Source organism: Centroberyx gerrardi, chromosome 11 (assembly GCF_048128805.1).
Source record: "Centroberyx gerrardi isolate f3 chromosome 11, fCenGer3.hap1.cur.20231027, whole genome shotgun sequence".
Lineage (NCBI taxonomy): Eukaryota > Metazoa > Chordata > Actinopteri > Beryciformes > Berycidae > Centroberyx > Centroberyx gerrardi.
In genome coordinates, this window is record NC_136007.1 from 9,509,227 (window position 1) to 9,524,865 (window position 15,639).

The 15,639-nt window shown below is 45.0% G+C and overlaps 1 protein-coding gene across 2 annotated transcripts in view; it reads right to left on the reverse strand.

The window, feature by feature from the left end:
* Positions 1-442: 442 nt before the first annotated feature.
* shroom1 (shroom family member 1) overlaps positions 443-15,639 on the reverse strand; it is a 41,783-nt gene continuing 26,586 nt past the window's right edge. For both annotated transcript variants that reach the window (XM_078286777.1, XM_078286776.1), the window contains 8 exons: positions 11,196-14,091; positions 10,894-11,080; positions 10,466-10,518; positions 9,291-9,980; positions 8,433-9,029; positions 7,640-7,748; positions 5,949-6,221; positions 443-3,712 (listed from right to left, as the gene is read on the reverse strand). In XM_078286777.1, the coding sequence (XP_078142903.1) occupies positions 3,458-3,712; positions 5,949-6,221; positions 7,640-7,748; positions 8,433-9,029; positions 9,291-9,980; positions 10,466-10,518; positions 10,894-11,080; positions 11,196-13,876 (4,845 nt within the window). In that variant the 5' untranslated portion in view covers positions 13,877-14,091 and the 3' untranslated portion in view covers positions 443-3,457. The remainder of the gene's footprint in view (positions 3,713-5,948; positions 6,222-7,639; positions 7,749-8,432; positions 9,030-9,290; positions 9,981-10,465; positions 10,519-10,893; positions 11,081-11,195; positions 14,092-15,639) is intronic.

The window sequence follows — 15,639 nt, forward strand, 5'->3', positions numbered from 1 at the left end:
TACTTCAGATGAAACGTCCTTCAGACTTTTAGAAACGAAAAACGATGGCACTGAGCATTTTGCACTTCATCTAAGTTAATATAAAGGAATGTGATGTCTAGGTACAAAGAAGTGACACAACCTCTACTCTCCTAGCAGTTTGAATATTACAGCAGCAGCACAAAAAGATAAATCACTTTTCCCATAAATGTTTAATATATATTTGTAGAGTTAAATGTTTAGTCTACTGTCCATCATGTGTCTGTTTACACTTCATGTGCGGTCCTGTTGTCCCTGCACCAGGTGTGTGTTACTATGCAGGCTGGTGATGTGTCTCTGTGTCACCAAGACAAATCTGGGTGCATTTATTGTGCCTGGCGAATAAAGTGATTCTGATTTTGGCAAACACACTTTAGACAAAGAGCATAGAGGAAAAAAATAAGTAAAATCTGGCACACTAGGAAGAGGTGAGAGCTTAATTTATTCACAATATTACAAACGTCATGGAATTCACAACTCCAAACAGGCACAAAAAACAACAAACTCTCGTCACAACACCCAATACATGGAAACGGATCAGAAAGTATAGCAGATTAACTGAATTTAGAAATGTTTGTGCTGTCTTCCCAGCAGCTGGGACTGACTGAAATCCAAAGCAGGTCTGTCCTTCCTGGTTTTGAGATGGTTTCTACTCGTATCAGTGTTGCTCTCCTCCACTATTTGAAACCAGATGACTAAATTAACATTAATCCTACTTCAAAAACAGGCCGTGTTCCTGTGACCCCAACAGAACACTTTTGACCAAATGATGAGAGAAGCAAGAGTGACTCAGGAAGTTGCCAAATTGTTTGTAAGAACTGAAATGAGCATTTCTGAAAGTAACGCTGCTCCTTTGTGGAAGCGTTTTTCTCACTTTCTCTCGCTCTTTTTTCCCCCAATCTGTCTTTCTCACTCTCCAAAGCATTTTGTCTTCTGCATGCCTTAGGAATTCCACCAGGCTGCAGGGAAAAAAACACACGGAAGTCCCCGTCTTTCTCCCCCTGCAGTCCTGCATCTGTACAAAAGGCCAAAACAAACATACATTTGTTTAGCAAACTGAGGCGGACAGAGTCGTAAATCTCCAGAGAAATGTTTAGGGGTGGCGGTGGCGGCAGCAGCGGCAGCGGGGGAACTGTTTAGCAGAAAACATGAAAATATTTTTCAGGGTGGGAGGCTCTTCAGCTCCCAGGGGAAACCCGCTTTTAGAGTCGGTCAACTTCTTTGACATTTTGCAAGGAGATTCGTTTAAGTATTGTGTTAGTGAGTGATTTCTTTTTTTATTTCTGTAGGGGCTGCAGAAGTTGCTCTGCCTCTCTGTTGTCACACTATTACATAAATACCATATTAAACACAACAGGCAATCCAGAAGTTGGATGAAAGTCTCTCAGTACAGGTCAGGCCTACATGGAATTTCCTGAGGGACGATAACGTTTTGATCATTTTGTAACTTAATGGGATTTTTTATTGAAAACTAACACAGCAAACACCAAGAGGAGTTCTGTCTTTGTTCAACAACTAATCTCCGCACACACAATTAACACACATTCATTCATGATCTCAAGCGCGCGCACACACACACACACACACACACTGCACATACTCTGATGTGGAGAAACGCTCCCATCACTCTTGAACAACTCTGCCTTGTGCCTGGTTGAATATTCAATAAAAAGGGATTTTGAAGTTAATAAAACTAGAAAAACTAACAAATATTAATAATGTAGAAACACAGATGCGTTTTTCACATGTGAGATCCTTTAAAAAAAATTGGGGGAAAGTTCTTTCATTTAAGAGTGTGGTTTCATTCAATACAGTGTTACCAGGAAGAGTTTTTTAACTAAAGGCTACTGTGTAAGGTCCAATAAACTAACAAGGGTCTCAAAGGGCCGACGCTGTGGAGGTAGAGAACAGGAAAATAGTTTAAGACACCTGAAGTGAAGATTGTGGACTTTCTTAGTTCTCAACAAAAAAAAGTATTTCAAGTATCACGTGTCACTTTTGCGACAAAGGGACATTGGGACAAAATAGGCGATGATGTAATTGTTGCTTACTTATAATCTGGGTTTAAGAGGTTTATCACCTCCGTATGTGGAACTGTTTCAGCATGAAATCATCAAGACTTAAAAACTCGGAAGTATGAAATTAGCCGGAAAAAGCATAATCCTTAATGTTGCTGAATGTGCTTATGTACCATTTACCCATCATTTCAACATTCCTATTCAAAATGAATAAAAACCAACAAACAAACAAAGAAACAGACAGTAAAGGAGAAACATTGGGTAACTGGATGGAGTAAGGCTTCCACTTTGAAACGGAAAAAATGTTTTGAAAACAAATCTGATTTGAAGAAATGTGCATTTATGTATCATTACAAAGTGCTTTTTTTCATTCACCTTTTTTGGTTTTTAGTGCCTTAATTTGAAACATTTAAAAATAAGAACATAAAAAAAAAAAAGATTAAATCTTCTATATCTATTGTACATTTTACTGAGATTACACAGTACACCCCCCTCTTTCAGGCCTGCCTCATTCACCGACGTCTTCTCACTGGTCAAAATACAATCTTAAAGCTTATGATAGGTTTCCATAGTTGCAGACACGGGACTGTAGCACTACGAACTTACTGAAAAGTTAAAGGACAGTTGCTGAATTGCTACCAGGGGACACAACATTTCCACACAGCAGCTCTAACTTAACACATTCCACAGCAACACCAACATCAAGGCACACAGAAATATAGTTTAGTCCTCTCTTCAAAGTAAAAGGACGCATGTGCACTATTATAAAGGACGAGTGCATCTCTTCAAATGCACTTGTACACAGATTGTGCTGGCTGAGGAGAACAGCCGTGGGCGGAGGGAGAGAGAGCGAGCGTTCAGGGCGGCCGGGTGCTCAACTCAGGCCCGGGAACCACGAGAACCGCTCGGTAGGAGAGAGACAGAGAGGCATGGAGCTTCGGTTAGAGTTTTCATTGCTCGTGTACTACCTGTAGGCATGATCAGAGAGCAGAACGGCATGATGGGAAGGCTCCAGCACTCCTGTCCGACTCTTTTTAAAAGGACAAAAGAAACTCATGGCTGGGTTTAGGCCGAAAACAGAGAGGGGGATCTGGGATTGGGCATTGCAAACATTGTCCTTTTACACTCCTTTTCCTCCTGAGCGTGAACAGTACATAAAAGGTTCTTCACTATTGTGTGCAAAGGGTCTGAAATATTTGTATGGATACAGCTGGAGCAGTTACAATCCACTCCACCGTATCCCATGTCTCTAGGAGGCAAAGTGAGCCAGGAAAGTAGAGTCAAACCTCGGCACTGTAGCGTGGAAAAAGATTTTTAAAAAGGAGAGAAACAAGGAGGGGAAGTTCTTGAACGAGCCATCCTCTCTTATAGGCGAGTCAAGAAAGAGGGAGAAGTCCGTAACGTTTTTTCTCGCCTCTCCTTCATGGATGCAGGCTGCTGCTCAGGGCCTCCAGCTGCTCCTCGCCCAGCCGCTGCCGCTCCTCCAGGTCCTTCTGCCGGATGAGCAGCGAGGCCTTGGTCTGGACGAAGCGCCGGTAGTCCTGCAGCTGCTGGGTGGACAGCTGCCGGGACAGGAAGGTGGAGACCAGGCTCTCTCTGCGGTCCAGGTTATCCTTCAGATCTTTGGCGTCCTCCCTCTGTTTGCACAGCAGACGGTGGCGGCTGTCCAGAGATTGCTGAGCGGAGAGAGAGAGAGAGGGAGAGAGTAAAAAGAGATATATTATACCTAATATAGATAATGGATTGTGTTTCCTCTTTTAAGCTTATTCTGCTGTTGGAATCATTCATTGCAATTGGCTCCATATAAGAGCTTTAGCCGAATGCCTAAAAAGGTAAAATGCTCCAAATAAGAGCTCTGAAAGTTAATTATTAATAATTTATGAAAGCTTTTTTTAAAACCAATAGTGCTCAGAATGTTTGGTTAGATTTTTGTTTTACTCTAAAGCTATTTTGTTGTGAGCCGTAATGGAGAGCAAATCATGTCAAAGTTGTATGATTACATTTCAGTTCTAATGTCCACAGGATATAAAAAAGGTGCAGTATTTCATTATGTCAACAGAGGGCAGGGTAGATACAAATGTCATCGAAACCAGGCTGCAGTTTCGGTGAGTCAGTGTAAATACCAGTGTTGCTGATAACAGCAAGAAAACAAATGAGCCTCTAACAAGCCCTCAGTATGCAACGCATTCAACCACCAGGCATTCAACAGATGGACAAACCAACAATGAGCCCTTTCTGCGTCAAATCTAGAAATCTGATGCATCCATGCAAACATAAATTGATGCTGAGAAATGCTGGGACGCATAAAGAAACTGAGTGTTCAGAGGGAAAACAAAGCGGTGGAAAGTACTGGAGTGAGATCCTATGAAGCAAACTTTACCCATGGTGATCTTTGATACAAAATGTATCACTTTTATTCAAAATGATGCATAAAGAGTTGCATTTCAAAGTGAGCTATCCATCATTTGGAAAAAGTGACCGGTAATCTTGCAAAAATGATTGACAGCACACAATTAAAAAACACTATGGGTGCTTTTAATGGATAGTAGAAGACTTAGGCCCTTGGTTGACAAATGATATCACCATTACACATAGTAGCACTACATTTTAGAGATAGTGAATGATGAACTTCAAGTAACGTCCCCCCCCACAAAATGGATATGTAGCAGTTTGGAAACAAAGTCTTCACATGCTCTGCTATCAATCCAGCAGTGTATTAAAAATAATCTCAAAATGTCCATTAAATCATTAGGCTCAAATAAAGATAAGCCAAAGATTGGCAATTAAACACAGATAAACCCACTGGCATTTTTTGAATTCCAAACAGTGAGAAACCTCGACTCCATTAAAGTTGCCCTTCAACTTTTCCCGAATGGCATGTTTGCAGTGCTAGAGTAAACAGAATGAGAGTATAGCTGAGGGCATGGGAGCCGCGCACCTCCAACAGTGACGCTCCTCTTTCCGCCAGCAGCTCTACATGAACTGCAGTGAATCATGGGATCTGTAACTTGACATGACATAAGATTGCCCCAGGAACACGTGGCGGGAGTATGCTTTCACTTACATGCTGTGGTGCATGTGTGTAAACAACTTGGGGCTAAAACACAGGAGCGTGGGATCGAAAAAATACATGGACCACATGGCAGTGCATTAGAGTACATTAGTAGATCGTTATCACATCTTAATTCAACTCACTCAGGTGACCTGTAACCCTAGAAACACAAGAGCCAGGACCTGCCTCACTTTCTCAGCATCAGTGCTCACTACTTTGACAGGAAAAGATGGAGAAACGGGCCAAAGGATCAAGAAAATAAATGAGTGTTAGTAAATTAACATTAGTTTTGGAAGTGTTTGGACAGTGACCCATAGTTTGAAGTTTTGGCTCCATACTCCTAATTACTTTAGATGTGAGATGACACAATGATTATGAGGTTACAAAGCATACTTTCAGAATTACTTTGAAAATATTTTCAGCCATAATGGATAAATGGATAAAAAAAGAAGTAGAGCTGATTACGATTGGACATGTTTAGTTTGTTGTCAAAAATTCGTAAAATGCAACAACTGCTTGAAATTTGTTTCTTAGACAAATATAAATAGTGAAGTTGATCCTATGTATGAATTTCTTTCCAAAGCCTTTGCTTTTCCATCAAGGCAAAGGGCGGCTACTTTAAAGAATCTAAAATATAAGATAGTTTTGATTTGACACTTTTTCGGTCGCTGCATAATTCCATTGGTGTTATTTCATAGTTTCGATGTCTTTACTATTATTATAAAATGTGAAAAATAGTAAAAATAAAGAAAAATGCGTGTGTCCAAACTTTTGACTGGTAGTGTATCTAGTGAACTCCACTGGAAAATAAGAGAAAAAACAAAGACAGATGTTTAAGTTTGTTCGTTATGTTCCCTCACCTTCTCCTCGGCGTCTGTGTGCTGGTCCACGGTGCTCAGGGCGTTCTGCACCCTGGCCAGCCTGGCGGAGAGGCACAGCAGCAGGCTCACCACCCGCTCCAGGTCTCCTATGAAGAGGTTGTACCTCTCCAGCTCCACGGGCTGACAGCGCTCCTGGACCAGCAGCTCCAGCGCCTTTCCGCAGGCCGCGTTCTCCTGGATCTCTGTCTGCAGGGCGGCACGGGTCTCCTCCAACGCACGCAGACGCTCCTCGATACACGATACCAATAAACGCTGTTGATGCAAGAAGAGAAAGGAAATGTGTGAGAGAGTTTAAGCTGTAATATTTACTGAAGTTACAGAGTATAGATACATATAGAGAGACAGGGCCAAGTGGAAAGAAAAATGGGGAAAAATACACGCTTATCTACCCAAACTCATATTTTTAGATTGCGAACCAAAAACAAACAAAATATCTATTTTACATTTTTGTTTGATTGTCATGATGTTAGCCATGCTGACTCTGGTATATTGTTTTTCCATTGTCAACAGATTGTAAAGTGGTAACAATTAATATCTTATAAATATCATAAAGAGACTGCTGTGCTCAGACCAGTCGGTGTGTTATCCTGTCAGTAGAATTTAGTATTGAAAAAAAATGGGGTTGTCGTTTATTCCCATTGCAGACAAGACATTTTTAGCCTTCTGGCCTTCATGTCTCAGTGTTTTTGAGTTGGATAAAGTTATCCTCTATTAAAAACTCTTTGTGTAGTGCAAGCCCACTTTTCGATACTCAATTAATATCTTTGCAATACTAACAGGCATAAAGGTTTACTGGTAGCAATGTTAGTGAATTAGCTGTAACCCAAAAGTGCATTTGTACTTCCAAGTTCAGTGTGCATGTGTAGTATTGCATGTGTAATATTAGCCTACTCAGTTGGGTTGAATGAGTAAGTGAGTGAATGCTGGATTTATGAATTTATGATGTGATTCTGAAAGTGAGATTATGACAGTCTGAGGGCAGATGTGGAGGGCAGTCAGGAAGAAGGGGGAGAGGCTGTTTGCCAAACCAAACATCAGACAGGCAGGAGGCGCAGATAAGCGGCAGACAGTACATCATGTGATAAGGGAGACCCGACTATCTCGGTCTGACATGAATCCAGTTAAGGCCAAATAGCATCCAGATGGCATCAATATGCAATCACCAGCAACTTTCAATGTTTGCTCCATTTCCTTTATGAAAAAAATGACCACAGTTGAAAGCGTGTAGCTAAAAAGCTGCTTTGTTCTGCTCTGCCCTGGCTTGTTTCTTGCTGTTTTCACTTGTACCAAAGCATTTATGATTTGGGTACTATGCTTTTTTGTTAATAAATGTATTAATTTTTGGCTAGACTTTGGTCTCATCTTATTTTTTTAGCAAGATCCAGAGACATTTTTATTTGTATTTCCGTTATGAAAACATATTGCCACTTCTTCATCTCCTGATTTAGATGACTATGACACAAAACTGTGTCTCAATGTAAAGTACTATGGGGTTCAAGAAAAGGAAACTGTTAAATTGTAACTTGCTATGAACATTGCACTTCCACTGCTGGAGTTAGGGATTCAAATCCCACTGGGGTTGCCTGTGTTTAAAATGTATGCATTCGTGGTACTTTGAGGCATTTTGGATAAAAAAAAGTGTCCACTAATTTGCAAAAATGAATAATCACCTTCTTCTCAGTGATGTCAGCTTTGCTCTGCAGCTCTGGACACTGAGGTTTCTCGCTGTCAGGATCAGATGGACAGGGAGACGGTTCAGCTTCCTCCACCGTCTCAGCACTAGAAACAGAAAGACGTGTTTGGGTCAAACTGCCTTTCTTGCAGCCATTCATTTAGACCAGCGCAATTTCTGTTGACACAACACAGTATCAGCATGCTCAAAATGTATTCCCATATCAAGTTGTGCTATAAATCTTCAAACGCATTATCATCTGAGTATAATGCGCCACTGTTAATTACAGATTATGAAACACTGAGATACAATTGCACATTCTTGAGATACAATACATCCAAACAGATAAGTGTGATTACATTAGCAGAAATCTACGTGCGTCTAGTTAAGTGGACGCCCAGGTGTGTTTGTGTGTGTGATGCAATATAAGGTAACACTGTACTGGTGGTGCTCTGCTCTTTGGCTATTAGAAACCAGTATAACGTATCACAGAGAAACCGCAGACCATGAATCCTGATGAACTCGGCCTTGCCTGCCCTCTCTGCACACTAAGGTAGCTCTAAAATGGCTTGGAAGGTGTGAGCAAGATGACTTGCATTTTCCATCTACACACCTGTGGATATAGACAGAACTGAAAGTGTGGTGTAGTTATGTCCAATTGTAGTTTTATCCAATATGAAGGGATGGAAATTATAAATAGTATGCCTTTTACTTTCTCCCTTGCAGATGGAAACTGTTAAAATATTGTTCATGACTACCAGAGTTGGGTTTGAACAGAGAGAGACTTCTACCTTTCAGCAGCTCCTCTCTGCTCCTGTTTCTTCTTGTAATGCTCCTCCATCAGCAGCGTGTCCTCTGACAGCAGCTGCTCCATCAGCATCAACGCCGTCTTACGATTGGTCAGCGGGTAGAGCGCTCTGGCCAACGACTGGTCGGCCGTGACCACCGCTTCTACAAGCTCCTCCCACTGAGGCTTCTCGACGGGCTTTTCGGGGCTCTCCATCTCTCCCTCTGGGCTCCCCCTCTCCTCTATCCCCTGGTTTTCTCCCGCCTTCTCATCCTCCGTTTCTGGATCTTTCTCCCCCTCCGCACGCTGACTGGTGTCTGCGTCAGAGACTGAGGTCGAAGGAGACGCAGAGGTTTCGCTTTTCTGTGCAGGAGGGGCCGAGCTTGCGCACTCGTCCTCAAACACGTCGTCTGTTAGCGGCAGGTTCTGGACTTCATCTTTGATTCCCTCTTCAGGTGGAAGTATCCACAGCGAGGGATCCGTGGTGACGCCACAGCTCAGAGACACTTCCTGGTTTGAATCAGGGGGTGCGGTGTCGTTGCTGGGTTCATCCACTGACTGCTCTCGATCTGATGTAGTCACAGGAGGGGACGTCTTGATTCTGCTGGAAGTAAAACAGGTTATGAATAGGAAGTAAACCTGGGCCAAATCGTATTTGCAAATACTTGTTATAGTTTAAGTCTGCTTAGGTGCTAGATGGGTGGATTTTTACAAATTAGGACAATGCAATGAGCGCCAGAAAGTTTAGCAAACAACAACAAATGGGCATTATAAAGTAAGAAAATGCAGTGTGGCAGATTCAATTAGTGAAATCATTTCAAGGAAGAAACAACCGCTGTATTGTTATGGTATCTGATCTTACCTGGAGCTAGGTCTGTTTTCATAAGGAAGCTTTGTCTGGTTGGGGGTGGAGGAGGTGGATTTGATCTCTCTCTCGCTGGTCTCTTGACCTCTGGGGGACGGAGGGTTGGACGCCTCGCTGGAGGGTCTGCTGAGCCTGACCTCATCTGTGACAGAGCCGTGGGATCCAGGAGATCCAGAGTGAACCCTGACCCGGGAAGAGGAGCTGGAGGCTGGGGAGGTGGATCTGTTCGAGTCCCTGGTTCCTGCAGTTGTGAGAGGCCCGGCATCTTCCTCACTGCCCAGCAGCGGTGCCGAGTCCTGCTTCAACAGGGATTTTTTCTGGGTTTGGTTTTGGGTCTGTCCCTGAGCGTTTTTCTGGACAACATTCTCTTGTCCCTGCGCTGCTCGCTCCGATACCCACTTGTTCCTTCTCTCTCTTTCCTGCCCCTGAGCCTTCTCTCCTCGGCCCTCTCCGAAGTATGACACGCTCCTCTTCTCCCTGTCCGGTCCCAGCATCACTCCCGGTCCGGTCGAACGACTCCACAGTTGGTCCAGCTGCTCAGTACTCTTACTCAGGGCCGAGGGTCTGGTGAACTTCGAAGCTCCGAGCTCTTCCATGGACTTCCCCCTCTGTGCCACCACACGGACACGCTGCTGGCCTTCAGGGGCCGGCCGTGACAAAGGCTCCTCATTGCCATTCTTCTGGAGACTGCAATTTATATACAATATTTAAGCCAAGCAATTCATATAAACCATGATTAGTTTACACGGTTGAGTGTTTTATAGAGAAAAACACAGTCAGGCTTAGGGGCTTGACCTCCCAATGACTGTTTTCACAGGCCGATATGAAATTACTACTACTGATGCACTGTAGAAGGGCTCTGGAAAATGTATTTAATTTAAAGATTGGCTATAATAATTTGATACTGCCATAAACTACTGCATAGTTTTGAAAAATGGGCCAACTGCTGGAAAATGGTCTCAGTCAGTGATTCTTCTTTTACAGTACAAGCATAAATCTTGCGAAAGGAATGTTGGCCTGCTACAGTAGAGCAGGTGGGTGTTGACTTTCAGTGCCACAATGAATCAAGTTGAGATTTATAGGCTGTGCCACAGCACACATCACTGACCTAATACCTAGCTGACCTAAAACCAGTAAAAATGTCCCAATTTGTCTGCAGCACTGGTACATACCTGCAGGTTTCCATAGTATTAACTGGTGAAGGATCCGTCTCACAGCCATGCGCCTGCACAAGAATCAAAAGGCAACAGTTGAATTATTTTCATCAGCACAAATCTCTAAATCTTTCTACTGAATCTAATAACAGGGTACGTGCAATGAGTGTAAAATACCACATTACCAGCCAGACCTGGGCCAGTTTTTTTTTTCCCAATTTGTTCTAACTTGCTCAGAGTGCTAGATAGGTAGACTTTGCTCTACAGGACAATGCAAGGTGTACTGGAAAGTTTAGGTACAATGAATGACACATGAGACAGAATATTGTCCATTTTTTCACAGAAATTTGAAAATGGGTATTCCAAAATATATTTTGGAATACCCATGATTGATAATAAAAACAACAAGGAAGCATCAAAAAGGGCTCACTTTTAAACATCCTTACCTGAAACGCATGTGGTGTGGATGTGGATCTGTTCCTGAAGAAACTAGGCGGTTCTGGCTGGTCCAGCAGACTCTCCACCGAGGCAGACTTCCCCTGAGACGGACGCTGGTTCTCCCTCCAGTTCAGCTGATGGAGTTGGTCACTAGACTGGACTGAACCAGACTGCGCTGAGAAGAACTGGGCGTACCTGTTTTGTGAAAATCAAAATGGAGGACTTAACTGCACAAGTCTGATTTCACCTATACCACGAAAATCAAATGAGATTCTCTTTCTCTCCCTCTCTCTTTCATTCTCTTTCCTACCTGATGGAGCTGGTGGAGGAGTCGAGGATGCGGCCTGCAGAGTGGGGCCTGTGGAGCTTCTTCTTCGGGGTTTTACCTTCAGGACTTGCCGACAGCGGCCTGGGACCCCAGTCAAACGGTTTCTCCCCCATGGAGTGCCTCTGTCTAGGTGGAGGTGGTAACTGAGGCCCCGGCTGCTGGGGCTCGGCCACTTTCTGGCCCGTCTTACGCTCCATGTACTCCACCAGGGCCTTGTGTTGGAGGTGTTTCAGGTTCGTCTTAGAGAGGCTGGAAGCTGATAGGGTCCGTCCTCTGGTCTCAAACATCTTCCTCCTTGCGGCAACCAATCCCTGCTCTCCTTGCTGCACAGGTTCCTCCCCCTCACAGTCAACTGGGAAGAAGTTCTCGGTATCGTTGCCAAGGGAACGGCAGGAGGAGTGGTTGGGGGCGGCGCCAAGCTGGTTGAGCTTCTCAGGTTCGGAGTAGCACATCTTCTTCTGCTCTTGAGTCAAGCGCTTCCTGCCTCCGATGCGTGCCACCTGGGGCTGGGCTACGTTTACCGGCCTCCCGTTTTCCTTTTCGCTCTCCTTCTCCCTCTCCTTCTCCCTTACTTCTTCCTTCACGCTCCCTCTCTCCGTCTCCTCAGAGGTCACAGAGGGGGTGAGTGTGTCCGTTGAAGTCTCAGAGTCCTGCGATGAGGAGAAAGCGTGAATCACCATAGGTCTCAGCTCAGGTCTTTGTCTGATCCGGTGCGGCCATGACAGCTGCAGGTCCCTTCGTTTAAAAGACGTCTCCCTCAAGACTTTAGACTGGGCATCCTTCAGCTTCTCCTTGTAGTACTTCTTGAACGAGTCGTCCATGGTGTTACAGACATGTGAGGTAACTTCCCCATTATCTTCCTTGGCCGTTTCGTCGTGTGGAGATCTCTCGTTACCGTTAACAGCGACTTCTATATAACCAGTTTTGTTTAGGATTGCTTCTTTGCCTTTCGTGCTGAAACAGTCCTTTTTAGGCTTCAGCGCCGCCCTGCTGGCTCCGGTCAGGTGGTACAGAAGCGGGGTTGTTTCCTTGTTTATCCTCTCGCTGGGAACATCCCCCAACGGCTGCCTTCTCCCTCTCTTCGCCTGCTCTTCTCTCTTGTGATGGTTCGGCTGTTCATTGCTGATCAGTGTGGTGACCTCCTTACCTTGTGAGGTTGATGCTGAGGGGCAGTTTTTGTCTGGTCCACAGTAGAATATATGGTTGTTGGCAGTGTGGCGGCCTATGTCTCGACTCTGGGTCATGTGGATTTGTTCTAAGGCATCAAAACTGCGGGAGGACTGTGTCAAGATGAGAGGGGGTCTGTGGTTCTCCTCATCCTGGCTCCTGGAGATCAGGTCCTGGCCCTGGGTCACAGAAGTGAAAACCTCTCTCTCATCTGGAATCATATCACTGGAGGTGCGAGGCCTAAACAAATTATCCATTGTGCTGTGACTTCTTTCCTTCTCTCTCTCTTTCTCCCTCAGCCGGTGTGTCTCCACCACAGTGGAGCTCTCACTCCCAGCCTCAGACGCACATGGAGATGCAGACTGTGTCCTCACACCAGATTCGGACAGTTTGCACACACCCGTAACGAAATAGAACTGCCCCTTGTGCTGGATGCTGCTGTTGATAAAGTTCTGAGCAACATTCCAGGGGCTAGCAGCCCGGGTCGGCTCGTGGGCCGAGTGCGCCCTTTTACGCTGACCCTCAAAATGGCTGCTGCTACCACTGTTGTTGTTATGATGGTCTCCATTACGACCGCCACTGCTTGCAGGCTGTCTGGGTTTCAGGTGCTCAGTCTGGCTCACGCCGGATCGGCTTAAGATGTTTTCTGACTTCTGCTGCTCACAGGCAGCTTTATTATCCGTGATGAAAAGGTGTTCTGGGTTCAGCGGCTCCCTGGCCTGTTCATGGGGCTGGAGGTGGGGGCGATAGCTAGGCGGCTGCTGAGGCTGTGGCTGTTGTTGCTGGGAGCCCCACCACCCTCCGTAGACTGGGTCAGTTCTCTGACCAGAGTCAGGATTAGCCATCTGGGGTCTTGGGGCATATGGAGGCTGGGGCTGGAGCTGAGAGTGGGGCCTTGGCTGCTGTTGCGGCTGCTGGGGTGGAGGGTCAGCGCCCTGGTGGTGCGCCCAGCTGTTCTCTAGGTTCCTTGTGGCTATGAAACTATCCAGGCGGGCCGGGGGTGGAGGAGGACGAAGAGGAGGGTAAGGTCCTTGGAATGGAGCCGCCGCAGGGACTTCTTGGTTACAGTGTGGTTTGTTGCTGGTATGGCAGCCATCATTGCCATTGTGGCTGTGGTGGTTACCGTTGTTGTTGTTACTGTGGCGATACTGCTGTGAGATCGCCTCCACGGAGCGATACAGCTGGTCCATGGTCTTTGAGTCGGACTGCAGAACCTGGCTGGGGTGGTAAATGGCCTTCACATACTTGAGATCAGCGTAGTGGTTGAGGGAGCTGGGCTGCAGGTCGTCCGGGAGGAAGGGAGAGGGGTAGTCTGGGGCGGTGGACCCGCCGGAGAAGGAGCTGTAGGCGGAGTCTCCTTTGCCGTGTTGGTGGTGGGCGAGCTGGTCGACGATGCTGCTGCTGGACTTGGCTGGGGAGAGCCGGCTGACAGGCAGGCTCAGAGGATGCAGGTCCACGTTGCTCATTCTCTCAAAGTGGAAGTTGTAGGAATCCATGGAGGACTGGGGTGGATGGCAGGAAGGGAAGGGCAGGGTTTGTGAATTTGTCTGTGTATGTGCGTGTGTGTTGATGCATGTGTGTAGGTGAAACTGGGAAATTGTCACCAACACACTTGCACCAGGTTGTCCGTCACTCTTGGTGGTATTCAGGTCATTTTCTTGGCTCCTTTTCGTTGATTCAAAGCCTCTTCAAGTGGTCTGCTTAGTAGCTCCTGGGGGACAAAACACAAACACACAGACTGGTTATCAGGGCGGAAATCATAAGCCAGGACTCATGCTCCAGTTACACCTGCAACAAATGGCAGCTGAAGAGGGAAAGGGTTTGTCAAAATCTGTGGGTTCAAATAGAAATTGAAAATGCAACAACAGAAAGAGTAAATGACCTGTACTCTGTGCGTGTGTGTCAAATGTGTGTGCAAGTGTGTGTAGTTCTCACAAACACGCTACTGTGTGGCCGTTTTGAGTGCGAATCAAATACGTTTGTATTAGATTGTCAACATGGCATGTCCACTGGGTTAACAGCACTCACAGCTGCACTGCTACATCAAAGCATGGCATCGTGTTTGGAAAAAGGCCTGTAGAAGGAAAAAGTTACTATTTTTGTGAGCCAGAAACAGTAAGTCACCAGCAAAAAAATCTTTTCCTGGCATTTCTAGGTCAAATTCCTGCAGTGTGGTTGGAAGACTATCTTGTGTTTCCTGAGAAATTTTGCTCTCTGTGCTATAAGTGGTAAGAGACAGATGGTAAACCCCTTCACTGAAAAATGTTGCTATCTGTCTGGGTGTCTGTCCCTCTTTCTCTCGGTCCACCAGGGAACTGAGCAGGTTCAGGTGTGTTTCTGCCTAACCAGCAGAGCAGAGGGTCCTGGTACATGGCAGCACCAGGGGAAATCCTTTAACTCTGCTCAATCTCATTTTACCCCTCATTCTTCATTCATGTGGGATTGCTCCTTGACGACCAACACATGGTCACTGGGTCATTTCATAGATAGACTTATTTTAGAACATTTTTCACTCATATTTTATCACAAATTCCATAATAAATAACCAAAGAATTTCAGTTTTAGGTCAGTTTGGAGTGGCAAACGTTACAGCAATATAAGGTCCATCATGTGTAATTCCATTAAGTAATGTCATGTTTGAAAGTTATATGAAAATAGATATTTGATGTAGGTGAGGAGTTCCTACTATACTCTCCTACAAAATGACGCCTACAAAAACAGCGGTAACTACTTTTTGTTTGTTTTAAAATGTAATAACTAGGGTTCAGATTTCTTGGACACAAAAAATGAAACTATCAAACGCTATTAAACTTCTACGCCCACAACATTTTTAAGTCATTTTTCTCTGTCTCACTGCTCACACGGCTACTGCAGTCTGTCTTTATATGGCATTATAGTTAACCACCTGTTCAAGGAGGCTGCCTGCCGGTTTGCACCACCAAGGCCTCTAATTAGGGGCCTTGAGGTTGCCGGTGCACTTTGCAGCACACACATGAAAAAATGTCAGGAATTCCATATCAACCTGCAGAAATATTGGCGGATTAGTCATGTGACAGATGTTTAACGCATTATGCAGCGCTGTGGCCGGTTAAGACTTTTCTACATTTTCTCCCTGCCGATTATTTCTTTTGTTTGTGTCAACTAAATGTCTAAAATGTAAAATGTAACAATTGGGGTAAGATCAAACTTCCAGTTCATTAGACAAGCACTATGTCTGACTGAGACCACGCTCAGTTCATCAGGAAACCTTTACAGTATG